At 37.3% G+C, this 12,183-nt stretch overlaps 1 protein-coding gene and 1 long non-coding RNA gene across 6 annotated transcripts in view; both read left to right on the plus strand.

The window, feature by feature from the left end:
* The window catches only part of SREBP (Sterol regulatory element binding protein), an 801,341-nt gene that overhangs the window by 174,976 nt on the left and 614,182 nt on the right, over positions 1 to 12,183 (plus strand). For all 5 annotated transcript variants that reach the window (XM_067756911.1, XM_067756910.1, XM_067756908.1 and 2 more), the window contains exon 3: positions 4,774 to 5,608. In XM_067756911.1, the coding sequence (XP_067613012.1) occupies positions 4,774 to 5,608 (835 nt within the window). The remainder of the gene's footprint in view (positions 1 to 4,773; positions 5,609 to 12,183) is intronic.
* Positions 7,376 to 7,770, plus strand: LOC137233674 (uncharacterized). The gene is made up of 2 exons (XR_010947531.1): positions 7,376 to 7,472; positions 7,534 to 7,770. It is a non-coding gene; the product is annotated as an uncharacterized lncRNA (long non-coding RNA).

The following is a 12,183-nucleotide window of genomic DNA, read 5'->3' on the forward strand; positions in this document are numbered from 1 at the left end:
GGAAGCACATCCACAGTATTTGGAAGCCAATTTGTAGGCAAAATTAAAAATGGAGCACGTCACAAATTTGGGAGGAAAGCTCGGTATAGATCTTCTCTTCTATTTTTGTATTTTAACACAAAAATATGTTGGCGAGAAAGAATTATATGATCCTTACCGGAATCAGCCCTATTCTGCATTTCGACTTGGATTGGAATTTTTTCGATTTGGCAATTTTGGTATTCTGTGTTCCAATCTCTTTCGATCCAACTTCGAATCGTTCGATTTTTTGTATTCTGCATTTCGATCGTAGTTCCGTTTTTCTAAGTTGCAAATTAGTTGGCGGAAAAATATTTTCTTTTTATTTTTTTTATTAATTTATAACAGAATTTTAACAAAAATGTAAGTAAAACTTGTTAAGAAACGTAGAAGGTTTGATGATGATTGTTTTTTATATGTTTCCAGGTCAAAAACAACATGTCGATGTCGAAGTCCTTGGACGTATTTGCCCCGCAAAAGTATCTAACACATACTTGAAAGCATCCTTGTTAAGTCGAGAGTTTTTTTTGAACCTAAATAAGAAAATAAGTCTTTAAACTTTACCACTTTTAAGTTCAGTTTCTTACAATTCGTCACTCATCTCAAATGGATTACACAAATGTCGCAATATTTGCCTTTCCATTATCGTCTGGCCATTTTCGTATGCGTTGCTTTCCAACTCCACAAATATGCCGCGGCTATTGATTCCATTATAATAGACAGCTATAATTTGTGTCTGTTCGTTGGGTCCAGTTATATGCCAAAGCAAGCTGCCGGCGTAGAGGAAGGTGAAGCGAAAACGTAAACAATCCTTGCGGAAGGAATAAATAAACCTTTATAAAGTATTTTAGGCCAGTGCAATGAAATTAACATCCTTAAAAATCAGAAAATGTCAACTATATTCGTGCAGGAATCCGTTTTAACAAAACTTGGTGGCCACGGCAGGGAATTGGCCAAAAGAACGACAAAAACACACTTACAATTATGAAAGCACTTCACTCAACAAAATATAACACTGCGGCAATATATTCTATTGCTTTTTTTTGTACAAAATGGCGTGGATAATAAAATATAAACGTTTTTCAGTGTTTTTTACAAATTTGCTTTAATTTATTTTGTTCCAATGTTCACACATTCCGTACCAACAGATGATTTCGAAAAATCATTTGCTCTTCCTCTTCTCTTTACGATTCCGTCGTAATGCAGAATACCAAATTTCGATTAAAGCGGAGCGGAGAACGGGAACGTAATCGAAATGCAGAATAGGGGTGAATATTTGATTTTTAAGTGGTCCCTCCGCAGAACTTTTTGATTTCATAAATTTTTGTTATGCGCAGAGGAAATCACAATTGGAATTAGTACTTCGAAGAAATAAAATGGCGCACAACTCCCGCTGACAATTTTCAAATTTCACCATCCGTATGCATATGTGAGAAAAAGAGTGAGATAATAAATATAAGATAAATATTTCATCATGCTATTTCATTTTCTGAACTCAATGCTCCTAATTCTCACATGTACACTCGGTGAATTTGTGGCTGTAAAAAAACTCAAGTGAATGTGTGCGTTTTTGGTCACACAATTTTTGCAGGGACATAAAATATGGACCAAATCTGACCACAAATACGATTTTTTTGAATATCTCGATCTTTGCGCCACCTAGCGGCGATTTTTTCTTATTATTACATTGTCATCTGGTTCTGAACTCTATTCCAAGTTTCAAGCTTGTAGCTTATCGGGAAGTTTCTTAAATTTCAATTACAAATTTCGTGCCAGTCAGCCAACCAACCAGCCTGTCAACTCAAGCTAAATAAAACCGTTTAAAAACTGAAGAGTTAGTGGATATACATAAATTCAGTTTTACTGCTAAAAACGAAACAATATAAAAAACCATAGGGCTGATCAATTGAAAAAAAAACGTCATTGTGTGTCTGGCGACCAAATAACGGAGCCTGAGCCAATGAGAATAACGGAAGAACACATAATTGAATTCGTGCTTGGTGTGGTGCCATTTTAAAAACCACATGCTACGAAAAACACGCATAGTTGTCTATATATAATGCGAAAAGAAAGAAAAAAAGAATTTTGACCACATATAAATCTAAAAAAAGGAAAAAATAATAATTTATTAAAACCAATTTTTACTACATATAAATCCAAAAGAAAAAAAAAAAAGAATTTTTTTGCTTAGCGTGGTATCATTTAAAAACCAAATACACAAAGAATACAACGTAATAATTTACTTAACTGCAATACAATATAAAGGATTTTGTGCTTGGCGTGGTGCCATTTAAAAACCAAATACACTAAGAATACAAATTACAATTAGAATACAAATTACAATCGAAATTACAAATTATGGAGGGGCCTGCTGGCACATGGTTCTGGCCTCTAAGGTACTACCATTGTGTACTAGTGGTCCCAAATATACACTGAACTGACATTGGAAGTTTAATCCAGAAATTAAAAGACTCACACTAAGAGAAAATACCTGGCGTGTGTAGATACATTCTCTGGTCAACAATCCTAAAAACAAAAAAAAAAAAAAACCAACGCAAGCAAGCACGCTAACGGGACTCGGGTGGACCGTTACCAAGCAGGTCACGCCGACGTCCAACACCAATAAAGTGAATAATTGGAATTACATGAAGTATTAGACATCATTTTGTTGTAAATAGAAAGTAAGTTAAATAAAGTGAATTGTACGACTTGGAAAAGGGCCCCAAAGTATACATTTATTGTAAGGAACCCTGGACACGGCGAGTATATCCAGCAAGAATTTAAGAAGCATCGGGGCTCAGAGAAAGCTTCGCTACAATATAATGCTCTTACAAAAAAGTCAAATGTCCACGTTTTAGAACAAATATATATATAGGGTGCAGGGCAGTTATTGAAGGTTGTTCAGCAATGTTGTTTCTGAGGAAAAGATAAAGCAACCAATTAATTGCTGAAAAGAGGCGGGGCACTGCCCACTTATTATACAAAAATTTATCTTAGTGACCGCTTTACCAAAATTTACCAAACTCGATACACGTATTTATTTTTGTAAAAGTATAGTATTCTTCTGAAAGTGAAATGCTTTAGCTTTGAAATAAATATACATACAGGATGCTTCGAAATTCATCTCAAAAATTGATATTAATTATTATTTTTAAATTTTCCGATTCAAGGTTCGATTCGAGCTCAAGGCCAGATTAATAATTTTTTTCTAATAATAATTATGTTGTTGTTGTAGCGATAAGGTTACTCCCCGAAGGCTTTGGGGAGTGTTATCGATGTGATGGTCCTTTGCCGGATACAGATCCGATACGCTTCGGTAATACAGCACCATTAAGGTGCTAGCCCGACCATCTCGGGAACGATTTATATGGTCACATTAAACCTTCAGCCCATCCCTCCCTCCCCACCCCCAAGTTCCATGAGGAGCTTGGGGTCGCCAGAGCCTCGTCTGTTAGCGAAACGGGATTCGCCGCGGATAGGTGAGGTTGACAATTGGGTTTGGAGAAGCTATATATTGCGCTGGCAACCTGAAGGGTTGCGCTACACAGCCCCTTGAATCTGGTATATTAGTCGCCTCTTACCACAGGCATACCTGCCGCGGGTATATTTTGACCCCCTAACCCGCTGGGGTTTAGTGATAATTGTAGTTTTTCTTTTAATTTTTCTATAATTGAAAATATGTATTTTGTTTTTGGAATAATGGTCGAAAAATTTTCAGACAGTACGCTTTAGGCACGCTGCGCTAACCATTTAGCTATACAGCGGTGGTTTGTTTGACTGATAAATTGCTACTTCTAATCCTTCATACCAAATATATTTAATCAGCATTGCGCCATCTATTGCAAAACACTGATAATGCTGCATTTGTTTATTGTCAATTACAAAAATTATTGTTCTGGCCTTGAGCTTGAATCGAACCTTGAATCATTTATCAATAGGCCGCTCAAACAAAAACAATTATAACACAATTATAAGACTATTTTTTTCTAAGCGGGGTCGGCCATCGACGGAACGCGACCTACAAGTTTTACGCCGACTCCGAACGGCATCTGCAAGGAAGATAAGTTTTCACTGAGGAGCTTTTCATGGCAGAAATACACTCGGAGTGTTTGCCAAATCACGGTCAAGCAGCGATCCTGCTCAGGAAACCTTTTTTGTAATTGTAAAAACTTGTTTCTACATCATGTTTTCATGTTACTTTGACCGTGATCCATTTGAATTCACGATCTTCGGTGCGGTAGTCGGAGCACGCTGCCACTAAATTTTTGATGTAGCTTGCCCGGGCGTTAACCCAGGATCTTCGGTGTGGTAGGTAATATAACTCAAAAACAATCAGTGCGGCACCGAGGCAAACTCCGTCACACGATTTTTGTTTTTGGAGTAGTTTAACTCAAGTACTATCTAAGACGCTTTTGTTTTTCTCAAATATTAGTTTCTCTGGAACTTCACTTGATTCACAATAACCAAGAATCATGATGTACTGCGGCCTTATTCTGTAACTCGATTCGAAGGATTTTTTTTCCCAAAATTCGAAACAAATTTTTTTCGAATCGTGTTACATAATAAACGCATGCTTATTTTGAATTTTTCATATATCCGAATGTTGTAAAATGAAGTTTATATTTTTGTTCATACATTTATCATCCAATATAATAATATTTTGTTTTGAGTTGTAATAGTAATGTATGTAGAAGTAATTAAGGTCTAAAAGTTTTTGAATTGGTTTTAAAACCATATTTCATTTCATTTTTACAGTTAATCCGGTCGAATATGTCTTTAAAGGATTCAAAAGACATTCAGATTGATCAGAGTGTTTTAATTCAAAGGAATCCGACAATAATGAACGCAAGTAACATTGTAGGCGGAAGCTCGATAATATCACAAATACCTATCATATATAACTTGCCAAAAATTGGAAGCGTTCCAACTCTTGAGCATAAAGTTCCAATTAATCGAATTCAGCCTAAAAAAAAAGAGGTCAAAAGATCTGCTCATAATGCAATAGAGCGTCGCTATCGTACTTCAATTAATGATAAAATTTCCGAACTTAAGAGTTTAATTATAGGCGAATCAGCAAAGCTAAACAAATCTGCTGTCTTACGCAAATCTATTGATAAAATACGTGACCTGCAAAAGCAAAACTCTGAAATGCATATTGAAATACAAAGGCTTCAGAATGAACTTCTGAAACATAATTGTGGCAAAGCCAAATATTTAGTCAAATCTTCTGCAGTGGAAAACACACCTAATGGAGATAGCAAAACAACTAAGAAAACATTGACAACAAACAAACACACTATTATTACACCACCATGTAGTGATGAGTCAAGTGCTTCACAATCACCATCATATTTTGACACATCTGTACCATGTTCTCCCGAAAATATAAACACGTATAAAATGAGAAACGCTCAAAGTAAAATTCGGGATGTGTCTAACTCACGACTGGCCTTGTGTATATTTATGATGACATTTATCACAATAAATCCGTTCCAGATATTTCTAGCACGTGTTAGGCTTGGATCATTCGAAGCGAACGAAGGGATAGATGGTGTTGCTCAACGAAGAATCCTGAATATTAGTGATGGAGGTTTGTATATACACACTTGGTACATTTTGAAAGCTCTTCAAGATTTTTTAATTCGAATTCCTTATTACGTTTTTGTTCGAAGGTTACCGAAACCTTAAACGCTATTTTGATACATATGGAAATAACGAAATTTTACCCCTCCACACCACTCAAGAAATGTCTAGTCACCACACCAACGCCGGGTTTACGAGTTCTAACATATATTTGGTAACCGCCAACATGTGCTTATTCTTTATTAAACGGTCTTATTTAGCTTGGTTCTGTGTAGCGAACGTTGTTTACGAATTTTGTAATTGAAATTTAAGTAACTTCCCGATAAGCTTCAAGCTTAAAACTTGTTTTCAAACTAATGAGAATAAGTCTATTTCTATATGGCGGAAGATGAAGACTTTGTTTCAAGTTAAGGCCACGTAATGCGAAGATTAGAAACTGCTTCTGCACCGATATAGATCGAATGTTATTTTTATATCACGGAGACCAAATACACTAAGAATACTCGAGTACTGGGCGTACTAATGATATCTAAAAGGGCTTGGTTCGATTCTTTAGCCCATCTTTTAATAAATCCGAGTACACCCGATGCTTTGTTTACGATAGATGAAATATGCGTGTTAAAGCTCAGTTTCGCAAGAACGCCTAGATCACATACTACAGATATACGCTTCAAGGGAGCATCATTTAACATATAGGATTGTTGTAAAACGGGGTTGACTGTGAAATGTCACTAGATTCCCTACAGTCAAACCAACTAGTTGTATACTAGAAGAATACTAGTTTGCCATAAATCCCAACTACTATGACTTCTGTAATTTTTCCCTATTAGCAACTAGTTTTTTTTTTTAACATGGCGATGCCCTACGAAATATCAATTGCCAGTCTCTGCATCAGCATGATACCAATTGACAAACTAGTCATTATATACACCAACATCGTACCAGATGCCATACTAGTCAGCATACCCATCAGGGTCATACCAATTAACATACTAGTCAGCCTTTGCGCCCGCATTATGCCAGATGGCATACAAGTTATTGTATGGGTGATTCTTCGCGAGGACGCAGTTTTAAGGGCTGAAATTTTGGAAATAAAAATTCTGTTTTGTGCTGTTTTTGTCATTTTCCTGTGTGGTTTCACTACTGAAAAACACCCTGAAAGTAGACAAGCTACAAGTACAAAGCGCTCTTCTTGGCGATAAGATCTTTATATTACGGTGGCACGGTTGTGACCATAATGCCAAGTCCTATAAGTTCTATTGAGAAGGTGGCAGAGAGTAGAAACGTAGGTAGGGTATCATTGTGAAGATGGTTGGGGTTAAGTTGCAACTTAAGTGGGGCGCAATTTCTTAATAATATACTATGTTTATTATATTATTGTCATTAACAAAAAAATTTACATATTTTTTATCATGCTAATTGATTTTAAAATAAATTAGAAGTTAAACCTAATTTTTTCCATATTAAGCTTTGATAAGTAGTCATCATTCGTACAAACGTCACTTCTTTTGTACTTTTTCCAGTCAGTCCTTTTTACGGTTCTGTAATCTGAAACAAATGAGAAACAAGTTATTGCGTTCATTTGAACTGTTTTTCCGCTATAAATAAGATTTACCGTAAACTCTTTCTCTGTGGCGGAATGTCTATTGCTTGGGTTGTTGAATTTACCTTTCTATCATTTCTAGCAGCACATTAATCATTCACTTTTCTTATTTTAATTGTAGAAACTGGTTTTCCTTTATCTTTGCATGTTAATTTTCTCTTTCGGGAGCCTCTTTTTTGAACTTTTCCCGCATTTCTACCGAACGATAAATTTCCCATAAAGTAATGCTCGCATTCTGTACCTATTGCGCATTGAAAACAAATTAGAGGTTGAAAAAAACGAAAATGGGTGTTTGTTTTGACCATGTATATTGATGGCCATTTTTATAGGCGATTTTTGCCCCATGCTGCGGCCACCGAGGCACCTTTACAGAAATTAATGGGACCATGTAAGAAAAGAGATAAAACCGAGATCCGTTGGATGAGAGAAGCAACAGAAGCGTTCGAGAGACTGAAACAACAATTGGCAGAATCGGCCCTTCTTGCGTTCCCCCATGAAAGATGCCACTATAGCTTTAATGACTGACGCCTCCGACGTCGCAGTCGGTGCCGTGCTACAGCAAGGTAAGTGGATGCCATAAGGGTTTTTCTCACAGAAGTTTACCCCAACAGAACAACGCTATAGCGCATATGATCGTGAACTAACAGCAATTTACAAGGCAATACGGCATTTCTGTTATCATTTAGAGGGAACAGTTTTCATTATTTTCACGCAACACAAACCGTTGGCACATGCATTGGAACAGAAGTGGGAGAAAATTTCACCACGGCAGACACGACAGCTTAATTTCATTAGTCAGTTTTCTTCGGACATACGACACATCAGTGGCGCGGATAATATTGTAGCCGATATGCTCTCAGGGGTCGAGACCTTTTCGCTACCGATGCCAGTAGATATGCAACAATTGCATGACGAGCAAACAAAATGTAACGAACTTAAAGGATTACTTGATGGCGAACAATCCTCGTTGCAGTTAGTGGAACACCGACATCAACAATCGGGCATCGTAATAATTTGTGATAAATCAACCGGCATACTGCGACCATACGTACCAAAAGTGTTACGATAAGTGATATTTAATGCTTGTCATGGTTTGGCCCACCCAGGGGCGAAAGATGGCACCGAGTTGTAAAGCCAGCCCTTAGATGTCATGCAGCGGATGCAAACTGGGTGGAAGTCCTGCCTCTCGTCTTTCTGGGGTTAAGAACAGCTGTTAAGGAAGACTTGGGAGTATCTGTGGCAGAGATGATTTACGGCCAACCTATTCGGCTTCCTAGTGACATAATGGACTCGGAGGAGGAGGGTCCCGTGGACCAACATAATTTTTTACGAGAACTGCGACGGCATTTCGAGACCGTTCGACCAATACAAACGTCACAGCATGGTAAACCTGCGGTATTTGTGCCCATGGATCTGCGCTTTTGTAGTCATGTGTCACGAATGTAGGTTTTACCCTTACCTGCACCCGTTTGGGAGGACCGTTTGAAATAAATACAATAAAGTTTAAGTTAAATTAGCTTGCTTTAATTATAAAAGAAAATGATCAAGTTAATATAAATAGAAAATGATTGTTTATTGAGACGAATGGTAGTTGGTTATTTTCCGATCGCGTTGCTTGCTCGTGTTCACTCACAGACTGAATGTCGTTGGAATTTCGGTATACGGCAATTGTTCAAATGTAACAGTGTTGCATTCATTGGTAGTATTTCTAAGGTAGCATTTTGTAAGTGATGTGACAAACAGGTGTGACAACTCGGCCTTTCCTGACCTAAATCGTCTTGATTTCGTCGTTGGACTCTAATTCGGGACTGTTGCTACCCCATGGCTTGAACTTGTCGGAGGCATAAACAGAGCTAAACTTTTTGTTGCTGACTTGATAACCTGGTATATCTTCTAGTAAATACCGATCGTTACCCAAAACTTTGCGGATAATGTACGGTGCACGAAATTTTGGCTCGAGCTTTCGCGACTCGCCCGTAGAAGCTGGCTCATTTTCAATGACTACTAAATCTTCCTCAGCGTAAATCTTAGGTTGCTGATGTCTTGTCAAATCGTTTTTTCCATTTTTCGCGCTCATTTTCTATGTTAATAACTGCTTGGCTACGTTTTTCGGCGGAACTTAGCTCAGAATTTTCTTTGTCGATATCATCATTAACAGAGGCAATAAGTTGGTTAGTTACTAGATGCCGTAGTGGGAAATCAAACACAAGCTCGTTTGTCTCAATTTGGTAGTCGCGTTTCGACGGGAATTAGCAGACCATTGGAGATCTCTCAGAATAAGATCCCAATCTTAGGATTGTCGGTTGTTGTGCGTAGATGTGATAAAATACTCTGATTGGCGCGTTCTACTTGGCCATTTGCGCGCGGCGTTCGTACTGATGTTTTTGTATGTTTTCTTACAATATTCTTCGAATGATTTCGATGTGAAAGATGTACCTCTATCGGTGACTATCTGCGATGGTAACCCAAAATACGATGATATTTCATTAATCGCTTTTATAACATGAATGGTCTTGGTATCGCGCACGGCTTTATCTACGAGAAACTTACTAAAAGCATCGGATATGGCGAGGACATGACAATTTCCCCGTTTGCTGCGTGGAAATGGACCCATGTGATCCAAATGTACACGGTAGAACGGAATGGGTTTAACTGAGTTAAAATGGAGGCTACCCTCAGTTTTACCCGTACGTTGCGTTTGATAACAACACCTAATGCATGCTGCTATGTAGTTTTTAACAAATCGTCTCATATTCGGAAACCAGTACGTTTTTTGATTCGTTCAAGTGTTTTATCTAAAGCTTGTGCCCGGCTTGGTCGTGGCAGAATTCCACAATACACCAGCGTACACCCCTTGGCACAACAAACGTCGTGAAAAATTTATTACCGGCGAGTTGCGCGAACTGCTCTTTCATGTTCGGCATGGGAAAAGGTTGTTTTGCTGTTATTTTGTTTACACAACGATAGTCTATATAAAGACGGTGATCTTTGTTTTCTTTTCAACTAGGACCACAGGAGACGAGTACGCGGACTCACTGGGTCGAATAATGTCATTTTCGAGTAACTCGGTTACGATACGTGACACGATTCGCCTTTTAGCAAACGGAATACGATACGGTTTAAGTTGAATTGGTATGTTCGATGTTAACTCGATTTTCATTTTTCCAAGATTACACTTGCCAATATCAGCAATATTATTGGCGAAAATTTCACGGTATTCGTTCATAATATTTTCAAATTGCCTGATTTCTGTTTCGTTTAAACCTTGAGGCGAGCATTTGTTCGACACGACACTTTTCATTTTCAATTATTAGCCGAGTATCTGAGCCACACAGCACATCTTTACCTAGGAGTACGTTTTCGCAAATCAGCTCGTCGCTGACAACAACCATATCTGTGGGCAATTTGTGATTATCAAGCGTTAATAATACGTTGATGATACGTGTTGACACATATTCACCACCCCCGAAACCACGTAATACAGTCACAATGTTTTTAAAATTACCGATTTTTTCCGAAAACGTTTTACGCACGAGCGTGCGCGTACTACGGAATCAACAAATGCGTTTGTAGTATGCCCGTTCACGTTTATTGTCTTAGTTATACCGTCAGAAGTATTAACATAAATTTTCGGCGCGTCCGTATTTTGTATTGTATTCACATTGTTTTGCTTTACGTTCGGACACTCTTCGCTTTTATGAGTGGTTCGTTGACACTTTGAGCACCTAGCTTTCTTTTGCGGCTCTGGGAATTTAATAGAAAAGTGCCCCATTTTGGTACAATTAAAACACTTAACGTTGTTTGCAGGGCTCACTTCTTTCACGTTTGTCAGTTTTTGCACAGATTTTCCATTTACTGAAACGGTTTTCGTGGCGGTGTAACCCGATTTTAGTTTATTGTTTTGGCCTACATCGTTATATATACTGTAACTCATTATATCTTTTAATAAGTCTTGACAGCGTACGTACTCGTTAGATATTTTTCATTTCAAATCGTTATCATTGACACCATTTACGATATGTCGCGCGATACTAGCTCTACTCTACTAGCTCTGGTTTATAGCTTACACTTAAAACAACGAAACGAAACAAAATGTCAAGTAAACACTCAAAGATCTAAAAGAGCAATGTAAGGATGCTGTTTTACCTACGTCTGGTATTAAAAACCAACTCATCCAACGTATAAATGAGCATTTCGAAAATGCAAGTGATAGTGGGAGTGAGCATGACCAAACAATGGTTCAGCGTTTAACAGCGCTCGAAAAAACGTGTGTGCCAAATTTTCATCCAACAATCGCGTCGTCTCCGATACAACCAATGTATACAAACGTAAACATGCAACGGTACTCGACAACCACAACAACTCCGCGAGTGAATTTTGCTCCGTAGTGGCAAAGAGTAAATCAGAGCCGGCCAAAAGTTGCACATTGTGCAATTTGAGTTCGTATTTTCACACAGACACTAACGATGTGCCATCACGATCGTTTGCTTTCGCTTGTCACTCACTAAAATCAACAGTGAATGCAAAAGGAAAAGTCCATGCTACTTTTTGGGCACATAATAAAAAAATATGCTGCAATGTTAAAGTGACTTAATACGTTTTAGTTAGTATTATTAAGTTTCTTTGAACATACATATTTATATTGACAATTTAAATATTAATAATAATTAATTAATTATTAATAAATATTGACAATTTAATATAAGTAACTTTTTATACGTTCTACTCAGTTTTGTTCATTTTTATACATTTTTTTTTATTTTGTTTTATAGTTCTTTCTTAATGAAAAAGTGATTTCTTTAAGTCAATTTTGTATTAAAAAACACCATACCTTTTTTTATAAAAAAGTTTTATCTGATTAGCTCGACCTCCGCGTTCTTAGTTATGTGAATATAAGTAAATATTGTTAGGATTAGCTTGAAATCAAATAACCAGAGTCCTTTTTAATTTTGAACTTCACAGTCCACATTTTCTTTTAG

The sequence above is a fragment of the Eurosta solidaginis genome, chromosome 5, assembly GCF_040869045.1.
Source record: "Eurosta solidaginis isolate ZX-2024a chromosome 5, ASM4086904v1, whole genome shotgun sequence".
Classification (NCBI taxonomy): Eukaryota; Metazoa; Arthropoda; class Insecta; order Diptera; family Tephritidae; genus Eurosta; species Eurosta solidaginis.